The 13,832-nt window shown below is 47.0% G+C and overlaps 1 protein-coding gene across 4 annotated transcripts in view; it reads left to right on the top strand.

Annotated features, from left to right (window-relative positions):
- The window catches only part of runx2b (RUNX family transcription factor 2b), a 38,517-nt gene that overhangs the window by 18,498 nt on the left and 6,187 nt on the right, over positions 1-13,832 (top strand). For all 4 annotated transcript variants that reach the window (XM_041958094.1, XM_041958091.1, XM_041958092.1 and 1 more), the window contains 3 exons: positions 1,274-1,430; positions 3,495-3,599; positions 13,268-13,435. In XM_041958094.1, coding sequence (XP_041814028.1) covers positions 1,274-1,430; positions 3,495-3,599; positions 13,268-13,435 — 430 coding nt within the window. The remainder of the gene's footprint in view (positions 1-1,273; positions 1,431-3,494; positions 3,600-13,267; positions 13,436-13,832) is intronic.

The following is a 13,832-nucleotide window of genomic DNA, read 5'->3' as shown; positions in this document are numbered from 1 at the left end:
GATCGTTGTTCTGTGTTGCGATTTAATAAGAAAAAGTGCAGTGTGTCACCATCGCGAGTTGAGAGCGATCCGGGGGTTTTTAATGTCGCTTCACAACACAAACACATCCAGAAAATAAATTCCAAAGTGAAAAAACATCCGGTTAAAGTGATGTTTAAAGAACCCGAGAAAATGTGAAAGCTTTGGTCAAATGTAAATCTAGACGTAATGAATCACATGTTCATATTGATTTCATTTTGTAAACAAACTAGGTGTTATTTATTGCCAATAATCACTTAATGCAGTAACCTATAATAATCACGGTTTATTTAAATAGCTCTCCAACCACACAACAATTCCACAGTCAAATCTGTGTTTCCATGGTGATGACTTTCATTTTTCTCTTTCTATATTGGACAATAATTTTCATATGTTTAAAAAAAATATTTAAAATATACCACAACACACTGGGGCACATTATAGCCACTGCTTTAATGATTATACTAAATTATTTTAATTAGTGTTTACACGTTGAGTGTTGCTTAACTTTTAATGAGCAGAAGAACAAATTAAAAAGAAATCTATTTTAATATGCAGCAGTGACTAATTGTTTGTACACTTCAGGCCTCTTCAGGCATTTTTGAAGCCTTGACAATTTTTTGCTCCCATGATAATTCACAGGAAAGGCCCTATTAATTACATGACAGATATTATTTAAAGGACGGATCAAAGACGCACCAAAATGGAAATTTGTAGCTGTAAGCTTGGCTCCAAATCAAATGTGACACATTTTAAAATATATGTGTTATTTAACCGTTCTTATTACTACGGCTCTGTAATTATTGCTGCTATGTAGGCCCGCTCACGCTCTTTTATCTGCATCCAGGAATCTAAATGATAACACGAGGCCTCGACGCTTTTGTTTTAAAGGCTGCGTTTGAGCGGTGAAGTGAAATTAAATCCATTTATCAACATGATTTGGAGGAGGATGGCGTGATGTAAAACAAGTCTGTCACATTAGCTCGACGACTTCTTTTATCAGTGAAGCTGAGAATGGAGCTGAGCTTTGACTCCACTCAGCTTTTGGCTTTGAAACTGAAGGAATTCCTCTATTAGATTTTGTTCTATAATCACTTTTCTAATTTTCTCTAACTGTGAGCAGAGGAAGAGAAATCTAATAATATATTTCACCAATTTCGAATCACAGAACGAGGGTGAAATCTGTGTAATCCCTTAACACTTTGTCCTAAGTAGTTCCTGATTTTCTGCTCTTTGACCTGTGTTCCCCTGACAGGTGGTTGCCCTGGGAGACATACCTGATGGGACCGTCGTCACCGTAATGGCGGGCAATGACGAGAACTACTCGGCCGAGCTGCGGAACGCCTCAGGTGTGATGAAGAACCAGGTAGCGCGTTTCAACGACCTTCGCTTCGTGGGCCGCAGTGGCAGAGGTGAGGCCTGAAACGCTCTGCGCTCCATTCACTGTGCACTACTACAGCTCAGTAGGAGCTATTAGGTTCAGTGGTGTGGATTAGTGGTCACATTCCCTTCATGGCAACCACATAATGATCTCTAACTCAAGGCTCAAATCCCACCGCCCGTCTCCTAAAGTCTGAGTGGTGAATCGTGTTGCGTCCACTCTTCCTGCTTTTAAAATGAGGGTGCTTGATTTATTGTTTATCTCTCATGCCAGGTGAGACAGAAAAGCTTTGTCAAAGCCACTGTTTCCGACTCTGGATCGTTGCACTTGAGTTTAACAAACAGAGCTCCGGACAAAGAGCGGATGAGTCCAACGTCAGCTGCATGAGAAAGTGTTGATCCGGCATTGAGAAACAGGTCTTTAAAAAAAAAAACCTTTTCCTTAATGTTCACCTGACATGACCCCACTCAGCTCTGGCTTATTAACATGTTGGGTGGTGCCGCAGCCCCGCGGCTCATCGCTCTGCACATGTCCTCAGGCTGTCAGGCAGAGGCGCCCTCCTACTGGGTCAAATGGCATTCCCTGAATACTTGGCATCGCCAAAGTGACTCCTTGCATCATTTACCGGCTTGTTACTAAGTCGTCTTATTTACGATTTGGCACCGAGGACGTGCCCTCACCCTCTCCAAACTCACTGGAAATATTTTCTTAGAGGCTTCTTATTTTCTGCAAGTCTCACAAGCGGGCGCCTGCGAGAGGTTTGATGGTGATAAGCGCTGTCAGCAGCTCCACCGGTGACTTTTCTGCTGCATAAAAGTAAGAAATCAGATGCACAGCGTGGAGGGACGAGGGGTGACGAAGTATGAAGAGCAGAGGAGGGACAGTGGCTGGACCTGTTGCCACGGAGACCCCGCGCGCGTCCCTTCGCTGTGACACAGAATCTAGTCACAGGAAGTGACATAGGAGCCAGGGGAGATCAGACTACGAGGTGTCTGAAATGAATACCTGGCAATGACAGCGATAAGTACAAGCAGAGCGATCTGATAGGATGTTAGATAGATAAAAGTCATGCACAGAGAGGCGGGGAGAGCCAGCAGATCTGGACAAGGATTGATCGTTACAGGGCTGAAATGGTGCCACAGTCCTTGACAGCAAGGTTAGACGGGACAGGTGATTCAGAGAGTAACTGGATACTTGTGATAACATCATTAGAGTTAATAGAGCAGCAGTGTATGAGATTGCCTCGACAGTGAGCTTGAATTAGATGGCAGGCAGGACAGCAGGGATGATGGCAGGGAAGCAGGGAGGTGACGCACTGGGTGTCCCACTTTATCGCATATCACTAGCTCTGGTTCACCCACATGCACCTCAGATCAGGTATGTGGAACACCTGTTGGACCTGTGATCCGCTATCTCCCCGAATCATCTTATCGCTTCCACGAGAGGCATGTTTACGGTGAACTGGAGTGTGGAGCAGAAGAGGGGAGGACGCGCACGGGTAGCTGGTCACGACTGAACGGACAGCTGCTGCAGATGAGTCGCTGCACCAAACCTGCCCCCCGCTTCCTGTTTCCTGCGCGTAGCCACGGTTACGTGATGCATCTGCATACCTCAGACGTTAGCGCTGCTGCTGACTTGGCTGTTGCACTCTGATTCATCGCGTTCCTCATGGATGCACACAGGAGCACACACACACACGCACGCGCACACACACACACACACACACACACACACACACACACACACACACTCTACCCCAAGGCAGCAACTGCTGGGGATTATCGAGAGAGGAAGTGACTATTAAAATGCCTCTCGCCCACTCGCACTGAGTTAGACAGGGAGAAAGTCTGGATAACAAGATACTGGCTCCCCCAGTCGATCTTCCATTTAGGTTCTGCCAAAGAACCTAAATAGACCCTCACAAATAGCCCATGTTGTCTCCCGTTAATCCTCTTAAAGTCGATTTTCCCCAGTTTGTATTGGCCATTATGACAAGTCACAACCACACTTGTGACTTGGGGATGGTTTACCAATGAATGCAGGTCATTGTCCCTGCAGATGGTTTGTCATTTGATGTTGTTTGATGTCACCACAGGGAAGAGCTTCACGCTGACAATCACAGTATTCACCAACCCGCCACAAGTGGCCACTTACCACCGAGCCATAAAGGTCACCGTGGACGGACCGCGTGAGCCCAGGAGTGAGTACAAAGGCACGCACACACAGTACACTATGGGAATATGCTTACACTCACAGCAAACAACACTTCCTTTAATTTGCCTTTAAAGACAAGCGACTTGTTATTGCACTTGAAAAGTACGGGGGATTCACAAGAGACAGATTTTAAAAGTAACGGTCAAATTTAAGCAGCAGAAGCCAAAATATCCTCGCTTTTAGCTCCCTCTAGCTCCAGAAACACTGGATCCTACATTTCCCACAATGCAAGGGCCTTCACCCAAACCCTGCACCCCCAGTTCGTCACACAGGCCCAAATCTCTCAATCCCCAAGCCGTGACAGTGACATCATTTTAATCAGAGTAGTTTTTCAAATTTTAGACAGCTCCCTCCCTACAGAAGACATTATACTGTGAGCTGTTTTCACAGGCAGAGTGTTAGCCCTCATGACAAGTAAACTAATCGGCGGACTGCCCCTTTAATTTTAGCTGTGGGTGTGGCTGATTGTGCAGCTAGCCAATGGCAGCAAATGCATAGCTAAAATGGTGACGACTAATAAAAAAGCTAATTAACCAAAAAAAAAAAAAAGGAAGCTTTTACTGGAAAAAGTTCTGATTGTGTTAATAAGCAATCAACAGGCTTTTAATTAAGTTTCCCTCTCAGAGAGCAGCCTGGCCTCCCATGTGACAGTTTGAGAGAACGAAGAGAAATAAAAAGTGAGGCAGAATATTCCTGAGAGGGTACACTGGGTAGCGGAATGCTAGCATCAGCTCATTTTAATGGGCCATATAAAAACAACTGAGGAGGAAAAAAAAACTTTACTATAGCCGTCAGTGCCAACTGGTCTGGCATGCAGCTGTTTCCCCAACCCCTCCTCCCTATTCATAAAAAAAAAACATATTCTCATCTCATGGCGTCTCAATGAACAATATCACATCACAAACAACCCGCCGGCCCGCCTGCCCCGTCACATATGGCACCAGGGCGCGCAGAGACACGGAGGAGCCGGGGGACAGTAGGATTAGCGCTGCCATCAGTCTCCTCTGTAGCAAAGCTGTGCGTGGTGCCAAGAAACGCCTGAGACACTCAGCATTCGGCGTTCGTCAACACGCACCCTGAAACAAAGGCACATGCTTGTCTTCAAACGCACATGTACTCGCCGCCACGCCCACTTTTCCGCCCACCCCGACCCTCCCCGCGCCGGGGCCATCTTGTTTGATCAAAAGCATTTCCTGTGCATCTGCCGTCCCCCGTCAGATGACTTTCAAACAAGTCCTGTTATTTGGTGGCGAGCAGATGGGAGCCGGAGCACAATTTGTTTAGAAAAGCCCCGGTTTGGTCTCAACAAAGTTGCAGTCTTAGATTTGTGTCCAGGGAGCCTTCCAGGAAGCCCGGACACATGTGAAACGAGACTAAACCAAAGGCATCAGGTGAGGGGATTCTGGCATTGTGAAGAGACTTTACACTTTCATCTATTATTCTTCCCTTTGTCAAAGACCAATTTGTGGTCTGAGATAAAACTTTAGAATTGAGGTCTGCGTGTTCTAACTCCAGTCTCAGGACAGTAATTTAAGCAATAAAGAGTATGTCATCATACGTAACCCCTGAACTTCTTTACTTTGCTGTTAAGTGGCCAGAATTGCAGCGCCGGTGTAATTTACCCAAAAACTACAGCCAGAACACGTCTCCCTCTCAGGGGTCATTAAGCTGAGGTCGGAGGGTGGCAAAACACACATGTGCCCTCTCAACCGCGCCTCCCCTCCTCCAGGTTTTCAGCACGGGGAGACTCGGAGAGCTGAGAGCACCGGCTGTCTCCAAAACTGTGATTCTATCTGTGAACGCTTCATTGACACATGGAGTAGCTGGGAGTGGGGGGGGGGGGCGCTTTGTTGGCCATTACAGCTCTATTTTGTGTTAAACGAGTGGGTAATTAGGAGGCCTGTGGTACACCGGGCCCCTACAGGGAGGGGTCCACACAGAGACACATGGAGAAAGAACAGTGGGCTGTCTGAAGCCTGACACACACTGGCACTCTGTGGCCCTTCTCTGTAAAAACACGCCGCTGCTTCTGGAAAATAAGCTGACAATAACACTTGATTTCAACATGGGCTGCAAACAGGTCTGAAAAGCTAAAATTAATACCCATTCTGCACGCTTTTATTGATTTTTATACGTTTCCCGATGTTATTGGCAGTTTTGCTCCCTGTTAATGACACGCCTGGCTGTGGGTGTCTCACTCAGGAAGGACATTTTGTGTCGGCGTGTTTGATGAGCCTTATGGTAGCCATATGAGTCTTCCTGAGGGATGTCATTTCCCCAGCGGTTCCTCGTCTAATGTCAGAGGGGGGATCAAGTTGGACCACCCGTGAACAAACAGGGCTCATATCTCTGAACTGCAGCGCTGAGATTTCGCCAATTAATTGCGTGGTCAGAGTGACGAATATCAGCGGGGCCTCGTTTAAAGATCTGTGGTATGATTTTCCTCAGAGGTTTACAATGTGTGTGTGTATATGTGTGGCTATGGTAAGTGGTTAGTCAGGTCCCTCTGGCCACTGTGTTATTAGCGGGAGGCTAACTCGGTTTCTGCGGCTCGCATTGTGCTTAATCGCTTGACAGCTCTTGGTTACCCTGTGGTTTGCCACTGCACCAACAACCCGGCGAGTGTGCGCACATGTACGTGTCTGTGTGTTTTCAAGCGCGCAGGCATGTGCACGCTCGTTTGCTCATGTAGATATGATTGTAAATGCGTGCACGTCTGTCCTCTAGCGCCTGCTGCTGCATGTGCGCACCCACAAGACATGTTTTGCAGAGAGAGTGTGTGTTATTGGTGTCATTAGTCTAGTGTAGCCACAGTGCTGATTTGGAGCAGAGCTAATAGACCTCATTAAATGTCATTTTGAGCTAATAGACAGGGAGTGGTTGTTTAAACCAATATGCTTTTATAGGTGGCTCTGTCTCCTTTCAGCTGCTCCTGACGGAGGCTGCGGCCAGCTGAGACAAACTTCCTGAGTGATAATAGCCGATCCGTAATAACACAATATACTAGGCTTTCTGTCCAAACCCACTGTTCTCATTATAGTTAATTGATGACAGACAAACATAGGAGGTGACAAAAACCATTGTGGCGTCACACATACTGTGTCTTGCTGTGGCATACTGCAGCGGTTATTGTGCATAACTGAGTGTGAGTGACGTGTGTGTGTGTGTGCGTTGTGTGTGTCAGCGGTGGAGGTTAGCGGTCAGGCCCGTGTCTGCTGTGTTCGAAGCCGCTGGGTCTGGGGGGTTTCTGGGCTTGGGGACAGGGTCGTGTTTTGGTTCGATTTTGGTCAGGGTGTTAACAAGTCTGGTGAGGAGGCGCTGGTTACTTACAGGCCTGCAGACAATATTAGTGGTTCAGGAGACCTGTCTGCCAAGCCAAGCTCTTCCTGCGACGCACACATACCCACACTCACAGTATCTGCAAGATAACGTGGCTAATGGTCGGCTGGAAATTCTTCCCATGAAAATGCATGCGAAGGGACTTAAAAGTTGACGCAGAAGTATCAAGTCTAAGATTCTCTGGCAAGGAATCGCAGTCGCCTCTAGTTACTAACCTGGACCTTGGAACAGCCGGGAGACCGCTGCCAGAGGACCTCGGGCTGTGATCCGGCTCACAAGGGGCTGACAGATGTATTTTGGGGCTAGACCTTATTTAGCCTTGAATGTAATCAGCAAATGTTTGAAATCAGTTCCGAAATGAACTGGTGAAAGGAGGTGAGGGGTAAGATAGGGCTCGCACCTCCTTGAATCCTCCTTGGAGCCTTGCTGCTGCACTGGAACGACTGCAAATGGAGAGATTAAAACTCTGGTTTACACATTGATAAAGTGAGCTACACTAGTGCAAATGAGATGAAGTAAAAGCAATGGATAACTTTCTCCAGGCTAGCAGAAGATAGAAAATTCTAGGTAGTATTTTTAAAGCAGAACTGTACAACACCCTTGACTTGAGCATCAAAACAAAGGACCCAGAGCCACAGGTGTAACATTTAGTGACAGACTGCTGTAGTTGTGTAGGACGAGCAGGAGTTGTTGTAAGGACTGAATAAAATCATCAAGATAGTTAATGAGAGTGACAAGATTGCCTCGTATTATAAACACTAATATGATATTTTGTTCTATTATATAATGTCCCGTAAAGAAAGCATGCAAACAGAAAACAACAGTGAACCTCAAACTGAGCCTTGTGGCGCACCACATGTGAGATGGGCAATAGAGGCTGCCCATACTCGCTGGCAACATCCACACACCTGAACAACCGTGCTGGAGTGGTTGCTAGGCTACACCCTATTAAAAGTCTTTTAAAAAGACCACCATCTGCAGCGCTGCTAGATTGGAAGCAGTATGAGTAAGTGAGACGCCTTCGTTGACATGTCTGTCGTAATTGCGAGCAGTGTCATCACACACACATGCCATTACATGCACTTCCAGGGTAGTATTTACCTGCTGCGAGGCCTAGGCTTTGTTTCTTACAACAGCCATTTATGCTCAGTGCTAACTGCTAAGATCCTCACAGATGCTAATTACATCGTGCCACACTATTTAGGTGACGTCAGCCAGCTTTAATTTCATTTCCTTGAATTATGTACAAGAATATGAGGCCCTTTATGTCTCTGGATTATCATTCCTTGTCAGTGACTGCATCAAGCAACGCGTCCAAAAAATAGGATCTACTTATGTAAAAGCATCCAGGTAATTACAGAGGATTTCAGGAGATTCAACCCCCCCCCACAGACAGATACACACCCACACCTATCTGCTGCTGCCTCACTCAAAGCAGCTTTTAACAATAGGAGACGGACAAATAAAAATCACCAAAACATCAGGAGGAAAAGGAATGAAAAGAGGGAGGGAGGAGGGGAAAAAGAGAGAGAGCGAGAAAAAAAAAAGACTGCTGGCTTTTCCAGAGGCAGTCAGTCAGTTGAATGTCTTATGAAGTTCCTTGAAGAGGTGCCAAGGCCTTTACAACGCAAAACACAAAGTCATTCAGTGGGAGGGAGAGACAGAGAGGAAGACAGCAGAATAAAGAGGCAGAAAGTGAATCGTAAAAAGAAGACAAAGATTAGGAAAGAGGGTCCGGAGTCGGACTGCACCCAAAAAAAAAAAAAAACGCATCTCTGAGAGATTTGCTCTCCCCTGTTCTGAATCAAAACACTCTAACGTGAGCAGAGAGCTGCAGAGGGAGCCCGACTGAAAACCACACACAAGCCAAACGGTGTGTGAGCGTGTGTGTGCGCTCTTTAAACTTCGTACAATATCGTACAAGTGTGTATGTAATGTGTTTTTGTGTTCAATAAATGTTTCGCCTTGGGAATTGTTGTGTACGTCCGTGTGTGTGTGTGTGTGTGTGTGTGTGTGTGTGTGCCCTTCCCTTGCCTGGCTTGCTTCCTCCAGGCTGGAACGCATGGACCACACAGACGGCTGGCAGCGCTCCACGACAGCCTGGCTCCCCCTTTTCTCTCCGTCTCCTTCTCTCCTTCGCTCGCTGCCTCATCTCCCACACCACCTCTCTCTTCTCTCTTTTTCACTTCTTCCTCTTTTCTCCCCCCTCCCCACCAAAATTCTGTATTTATGATCTCCTCTCTCTCCTCCCTCCCCTCCCTTTACACCAGACGCCCGTCTACCACGGGGGTCTGGTGGCTCTTCCCCTCGAGCCACGCTCTGCCAGCTTCAGATCGCCACCTGAAATCATGCATTGTTTCTGACCACTCGCAGAAACAACACGGCCACTGCAAGGGCTCCAAATAAAAAAGTGAAATATGGAGCCAGCGTGTTCATTCATCGACTTTACTGGCCGTTCCACCGCGAGATGACTGACGCATTCACGCACACACGCGAGCACAGACTGGCTGATTCAACCCAGGCTCCGTGAGCATGGGGTTTTTCTTCTGAATCAGCCCCAAAGATGCATTCATCCAATCGCGCTCTGTGATCATAAACCAGAATGAAGGGCTTAGGGGGCATGACGTGACACCAAATTTATAAATTATCCCATTTATTCAGGATTTTCTGGCGCGCCACATGTTCCTCACATTACTTGGTCAGGCAGCAGGCAGGAGATTTTCCCACTGGTGCGTCTGCAGTGATAGCTGAAATTTGACGTGTCGGACGAGGGAGGAGGTTCTTTAAAGGAGTAGATCAACATTTAGGAAATGTCTTACCGAGACATGAGAATCAAGCCCACTCTCAGGCCCGCACAGTAAGTATGAAGCTATAATCAGGAAACTGAACGTAACAAAATCCAATGACCGGCATCTCTAAAGAGATCCTGTTTGCAACAAGTTTTATTACCTTTAGACAGAGCCAGGCTAACTGTTTCCCCCTGTTTCCACTTTTTGTGCTATGCTAAGCTCGAAGGCTGCTGGCTGGAGCTTCATACTTACCGTACAGACATAAAAGTGATATCAGTCTTCTCATCTAATTCTCAGCAAGAAAGCAAATGAGGATATTTCCCAGAAACGATTCCTTTAAACTTTTTAGCCCTTGGAAATAAGTCGTTAAAAGCACATTGGTACCCTTGTCGTGAAAAAATCCCAGTACAAACCACTCTCTAGCTAAAAATTCTCGAGTATTTGGGAGAATATTTTCAGTCAGGACATGTGAGGGAACAGCTAACCATCCGTCAAAGATCTCTGTGCTCAGGCTCAGATCCAATCTAATGCTGCCATTAATTACAGAGGACTTATATTCTGTTTGCCTACTTGCTCTTACTAACTGTTATCAGATCAGCCGGGGCGAGTTGAATCCAGACTTATGTCTCTGGGACGGCTGTAATAATACTATTCTAGGATCAGTGTGCAACTGTGTGATTACAGATACTATCTATAGAGGTGTTATTTAATCATTATTAACCTTTTTTTGTGTGTTTGTGTGTGTGTGTGTGTCTGCGTGTGTGCTCATGTGTAGGCCTTTACTGTGCATGTGCAGGGGTGTATGCCTGATGCATGTATGCAAATGCACATTACTGCATACGCAGGCGTGTGTTTGCATACGTCCGCTCTCGCATGCGCGCGCCTCCGCGTGTGTTTCTGTGTGTGTGCAAGTTGCTCACATCTGGTCTGAATCTGTCCGTGTTTCCGGCCGCTGGCTGGGCAGGGAAGTGGCAGGCGCTATCGAAAATCTCCGCTGTTTTCACAGGGATGATGGGAATCTCAGGGACTTTCCCTACGGCAGTGAAATCATCCGCCTTTCCCGCTCCTTTAAATACCCCCGGCTCATTCCTCCGCCCTGCTAGGGTTCCGATAAAACAGCTGAGACGTCTTGTGTTTGGCAACAGTTGTCCTCTAAAAGGTGTAATTAACTCATGAAAAACTGTATTTACTGTCAAGGCCCGCTAAACTAATGGACTTGAGGTCTGGCTGTTTGGAGTGTAAATTGGACCTTAATGTGGTGGCTGACATGCAGCTCTCCTATAGCAGAAGAAATACGTTGGTTTCCTTTAAACTGGGGTGCTTCCATAGGTTTTCTCGACCGTATGGTAGCACAGGGTGGAAGCTGAGGGCCACTGAAATTGTGACGACAAGCTGAAGTTACCAGCGACAGAGAGCTGGCTTGTCATGCACATCAGAATTATCTTCATTTCCTTAAATATGCATGTAAATATCTGTCCGTATTTTTGGACCTGCCTCAAGGATGTCGAAATCCTAAACCCTCTCTAACTATTCCACCATTCGCTGTTCTCTGTGCTCAGCACTCTTCGCAGAGCCTGCGTCTCCTGACTGGTTCAGACCCATCCAGAGCTCTTAATTTACTGGTCATCAGGGTCTCTTCCTCTCCATGTGCCTCCTCCCCCTCGCGCCTGTCCCCCTCTGTCTCCCCTCATCTCCCTTGGTCTCCCATTGCTATTTATTCCCATCACTAGGAGACGGGCTGTGCACAAAGGCCACACTGTGTCCCGAGGCTTTTTTAGAATAGAAATTCGGTCTGTTGAAAATGGAAACGCTATGATTGACTGGGCACAGCTTGCGCAGAGAGATGAGGAATGCCAGCGAGAGGCACAAATTATCCACAGGAACGATGGAGAAATATTATTAATGAAATATGGCCATGAATTATGTTGTAAAGCAAAAAAAAACTTCAATAAGCTGAGGTTTTTAAGTAGCCGATATTATCCGCGTTCCAAAGCAACTATGTAAAGCAGCAGATGATGAGATTGTCTGTTTATTTTGAACTGTTTGATGCCAGTCCGGTAACGTCATTGTAATAAAAATCATGGTCTGTCTGACTGTCACCGGCTGCATTTTCACTGCCGCCATTCTCAAGTCATTGCAGAGCAGGATTCCACACGGTTGTTCCAGAATAAATGTATTTGTTTTGAGGAGTCAGATGGTTTAGAAAAAGCATTTCTGAGGTTGAAATCATTTTTCTCGCAGTAGCGGAAAAATGCCACACAGCGGATGAGGCAGATTATTTCGTTGCCGTTTCGCATTCGTGTGACGGTGACCCGAAATCTGCAGAGAGGGAGCGAAAGGTGGAGATGACGTGCAGCCGAGCTCCTCGGCCGGAGGGGGAGGGGGGCGAGCCGCCCCCCTGTGAGGCAGTTTTCTGCGGTCTCTGATCTTCGTAATGGCGATTCAGATCTGCTCTCCTCTCCCTCCGTGACACCCACCCAGCGCTATAGGTGTAGTGCCAGGCCTTTGTTCGCAGCGCAGGCAGCAGGCAGGTTGGGCAGGATTCTGAAGTAGCTCGCCGTTTCAGTCTGCCAGCTGGAGCTCTGCCAAGCACAGCAGGAGTTTCTACTCTCCTCTGTTTGATATTTACTTTACCGCCTTTACAGAGGAACTAGTGCAAGACCAGACAGACACACTGACACAGGCCTGTGTCGGCGGTGAAAAGGACCATGTGTGTACAGGCCTCTCTTTTTACCCCACCTTTGCTAAACTACAGTCTACACCTGGGCCCCTGGGTAAGCTTTGCAGTGGTTCCCTGGGCTAGAAATCGGCTCGATCAGGCAGAGCAAGTGAGATATTGTCTTTTGTTTTGTGAGCTCAGTCCATGTGCTCGCACTGCATCTGTATTCTGGAGGAGTCTAGAGTTACCAGCCCGAGAGAGCGATGAGAATAGAATCAGGGATATAAAGGGTGTAAAATTATCAGCAGAGGAATGCAGGAAAAGAACGGGTAAAAATATATTTGGCATAGGTTACGACTCCTGTGGGGATAATGGGGCGATGGCGTGAGAGCCTGTGTTTACCTGAGGAAGAGGCCTCAGGTTAAAACTAAGCATACATGCAACTTCTCACTCTGAGTATCGCCCGGCCTCAACTCTCTCTGTCTCTCTCATGCAAGCCGATACAGAGTAATTGCCTTTTTTAATTAGCAGGATGTAGCATCCCATTCCCAAAAGCCTCTGTGCCGCCTCTTTGTTCAGGAGCACAAACTATGTTTACCAAGTAAGCCATGGCACACAGAAGGACTGAGTCATTGAATGCACAGGACGTTAAACTCTCTGCCAACACAATGGCAAACAAATTGGGATCATTAGTCATTGAGAGCTGAAGTGCGCTTCATCTTGCGTTGATAAAAAATATGGTTTATATGCAACATCAGAGCCGTAATAAACACTATCATCACATAAAATTCTGTTTTATTGCAGGGGCGCATCAGTCGCTGGTGCAGCTCGTTACCAATAAAACACTGCTTTTGTGTGTGACCGCAGGGCATCGTCAGAAACTCGAGGACCCTCCCAAGACCGGTCTCTTCTCAGACCGCCTTAGCGAGCTCGAGAGGATGAGGGTGAGGGTGACCGTTCCCACTCAAGGCCCCCGGCCGACTCTCAACACAGTGGCCAACTCCTTCAGCCCGCAGGGGCAGACGCAGATAACAGGTGAGCTCCCCGTTCTCAACTCTGACCTCACACCCAGGAGACGCCGGCGTTGAGCGCCGTTGCAGCAGCCTCGCGAGGCGTCGTAGAGCGGGATCCGCTGTTCAGTAGCTCGTCTTGACCTCTGACCCCCGTGCGGAAAAAAGAAGCGCTTTTCCTCTCGGATTACAGGGTTCGACAGTGTCCAGTGTCATTAAAACACAAAACAGTTTTGCTGCGCAGCATTTGCAGGCTAGAAGAGCTTTTCAAAGTGTCTGTCATCTATCAGAGGGTCATTCCATCAGATCATATCAAATACCTTATTTTCCTGTACTGAACAATGAAAGCTTTTTTATCCAGAGTGAAAATCCTTTTACGCTTTACCTGTTCAGTTACCGTGTTTCTTTTGATGTGTGAAATC

Source organism: Chelmon rostratus, chromosome 18, assembly GCF_017976325.1.
Source record: "Chelmon rostratus isolate fCheRos1 chromosome 18, fCheRos1.pri, whole genome shotgun sequence".
Taxonomy (NCBI): domain Eukaryota; kingdom Metazoa; phylum Chordata; class Actinopteri; order Chaetodontiformes; family Chaetodontidae; genus Chelmon; species Chelmon rostratus.
This window is presented reverse-complemented; position numbering and strand designations above follow the sequence as displayed.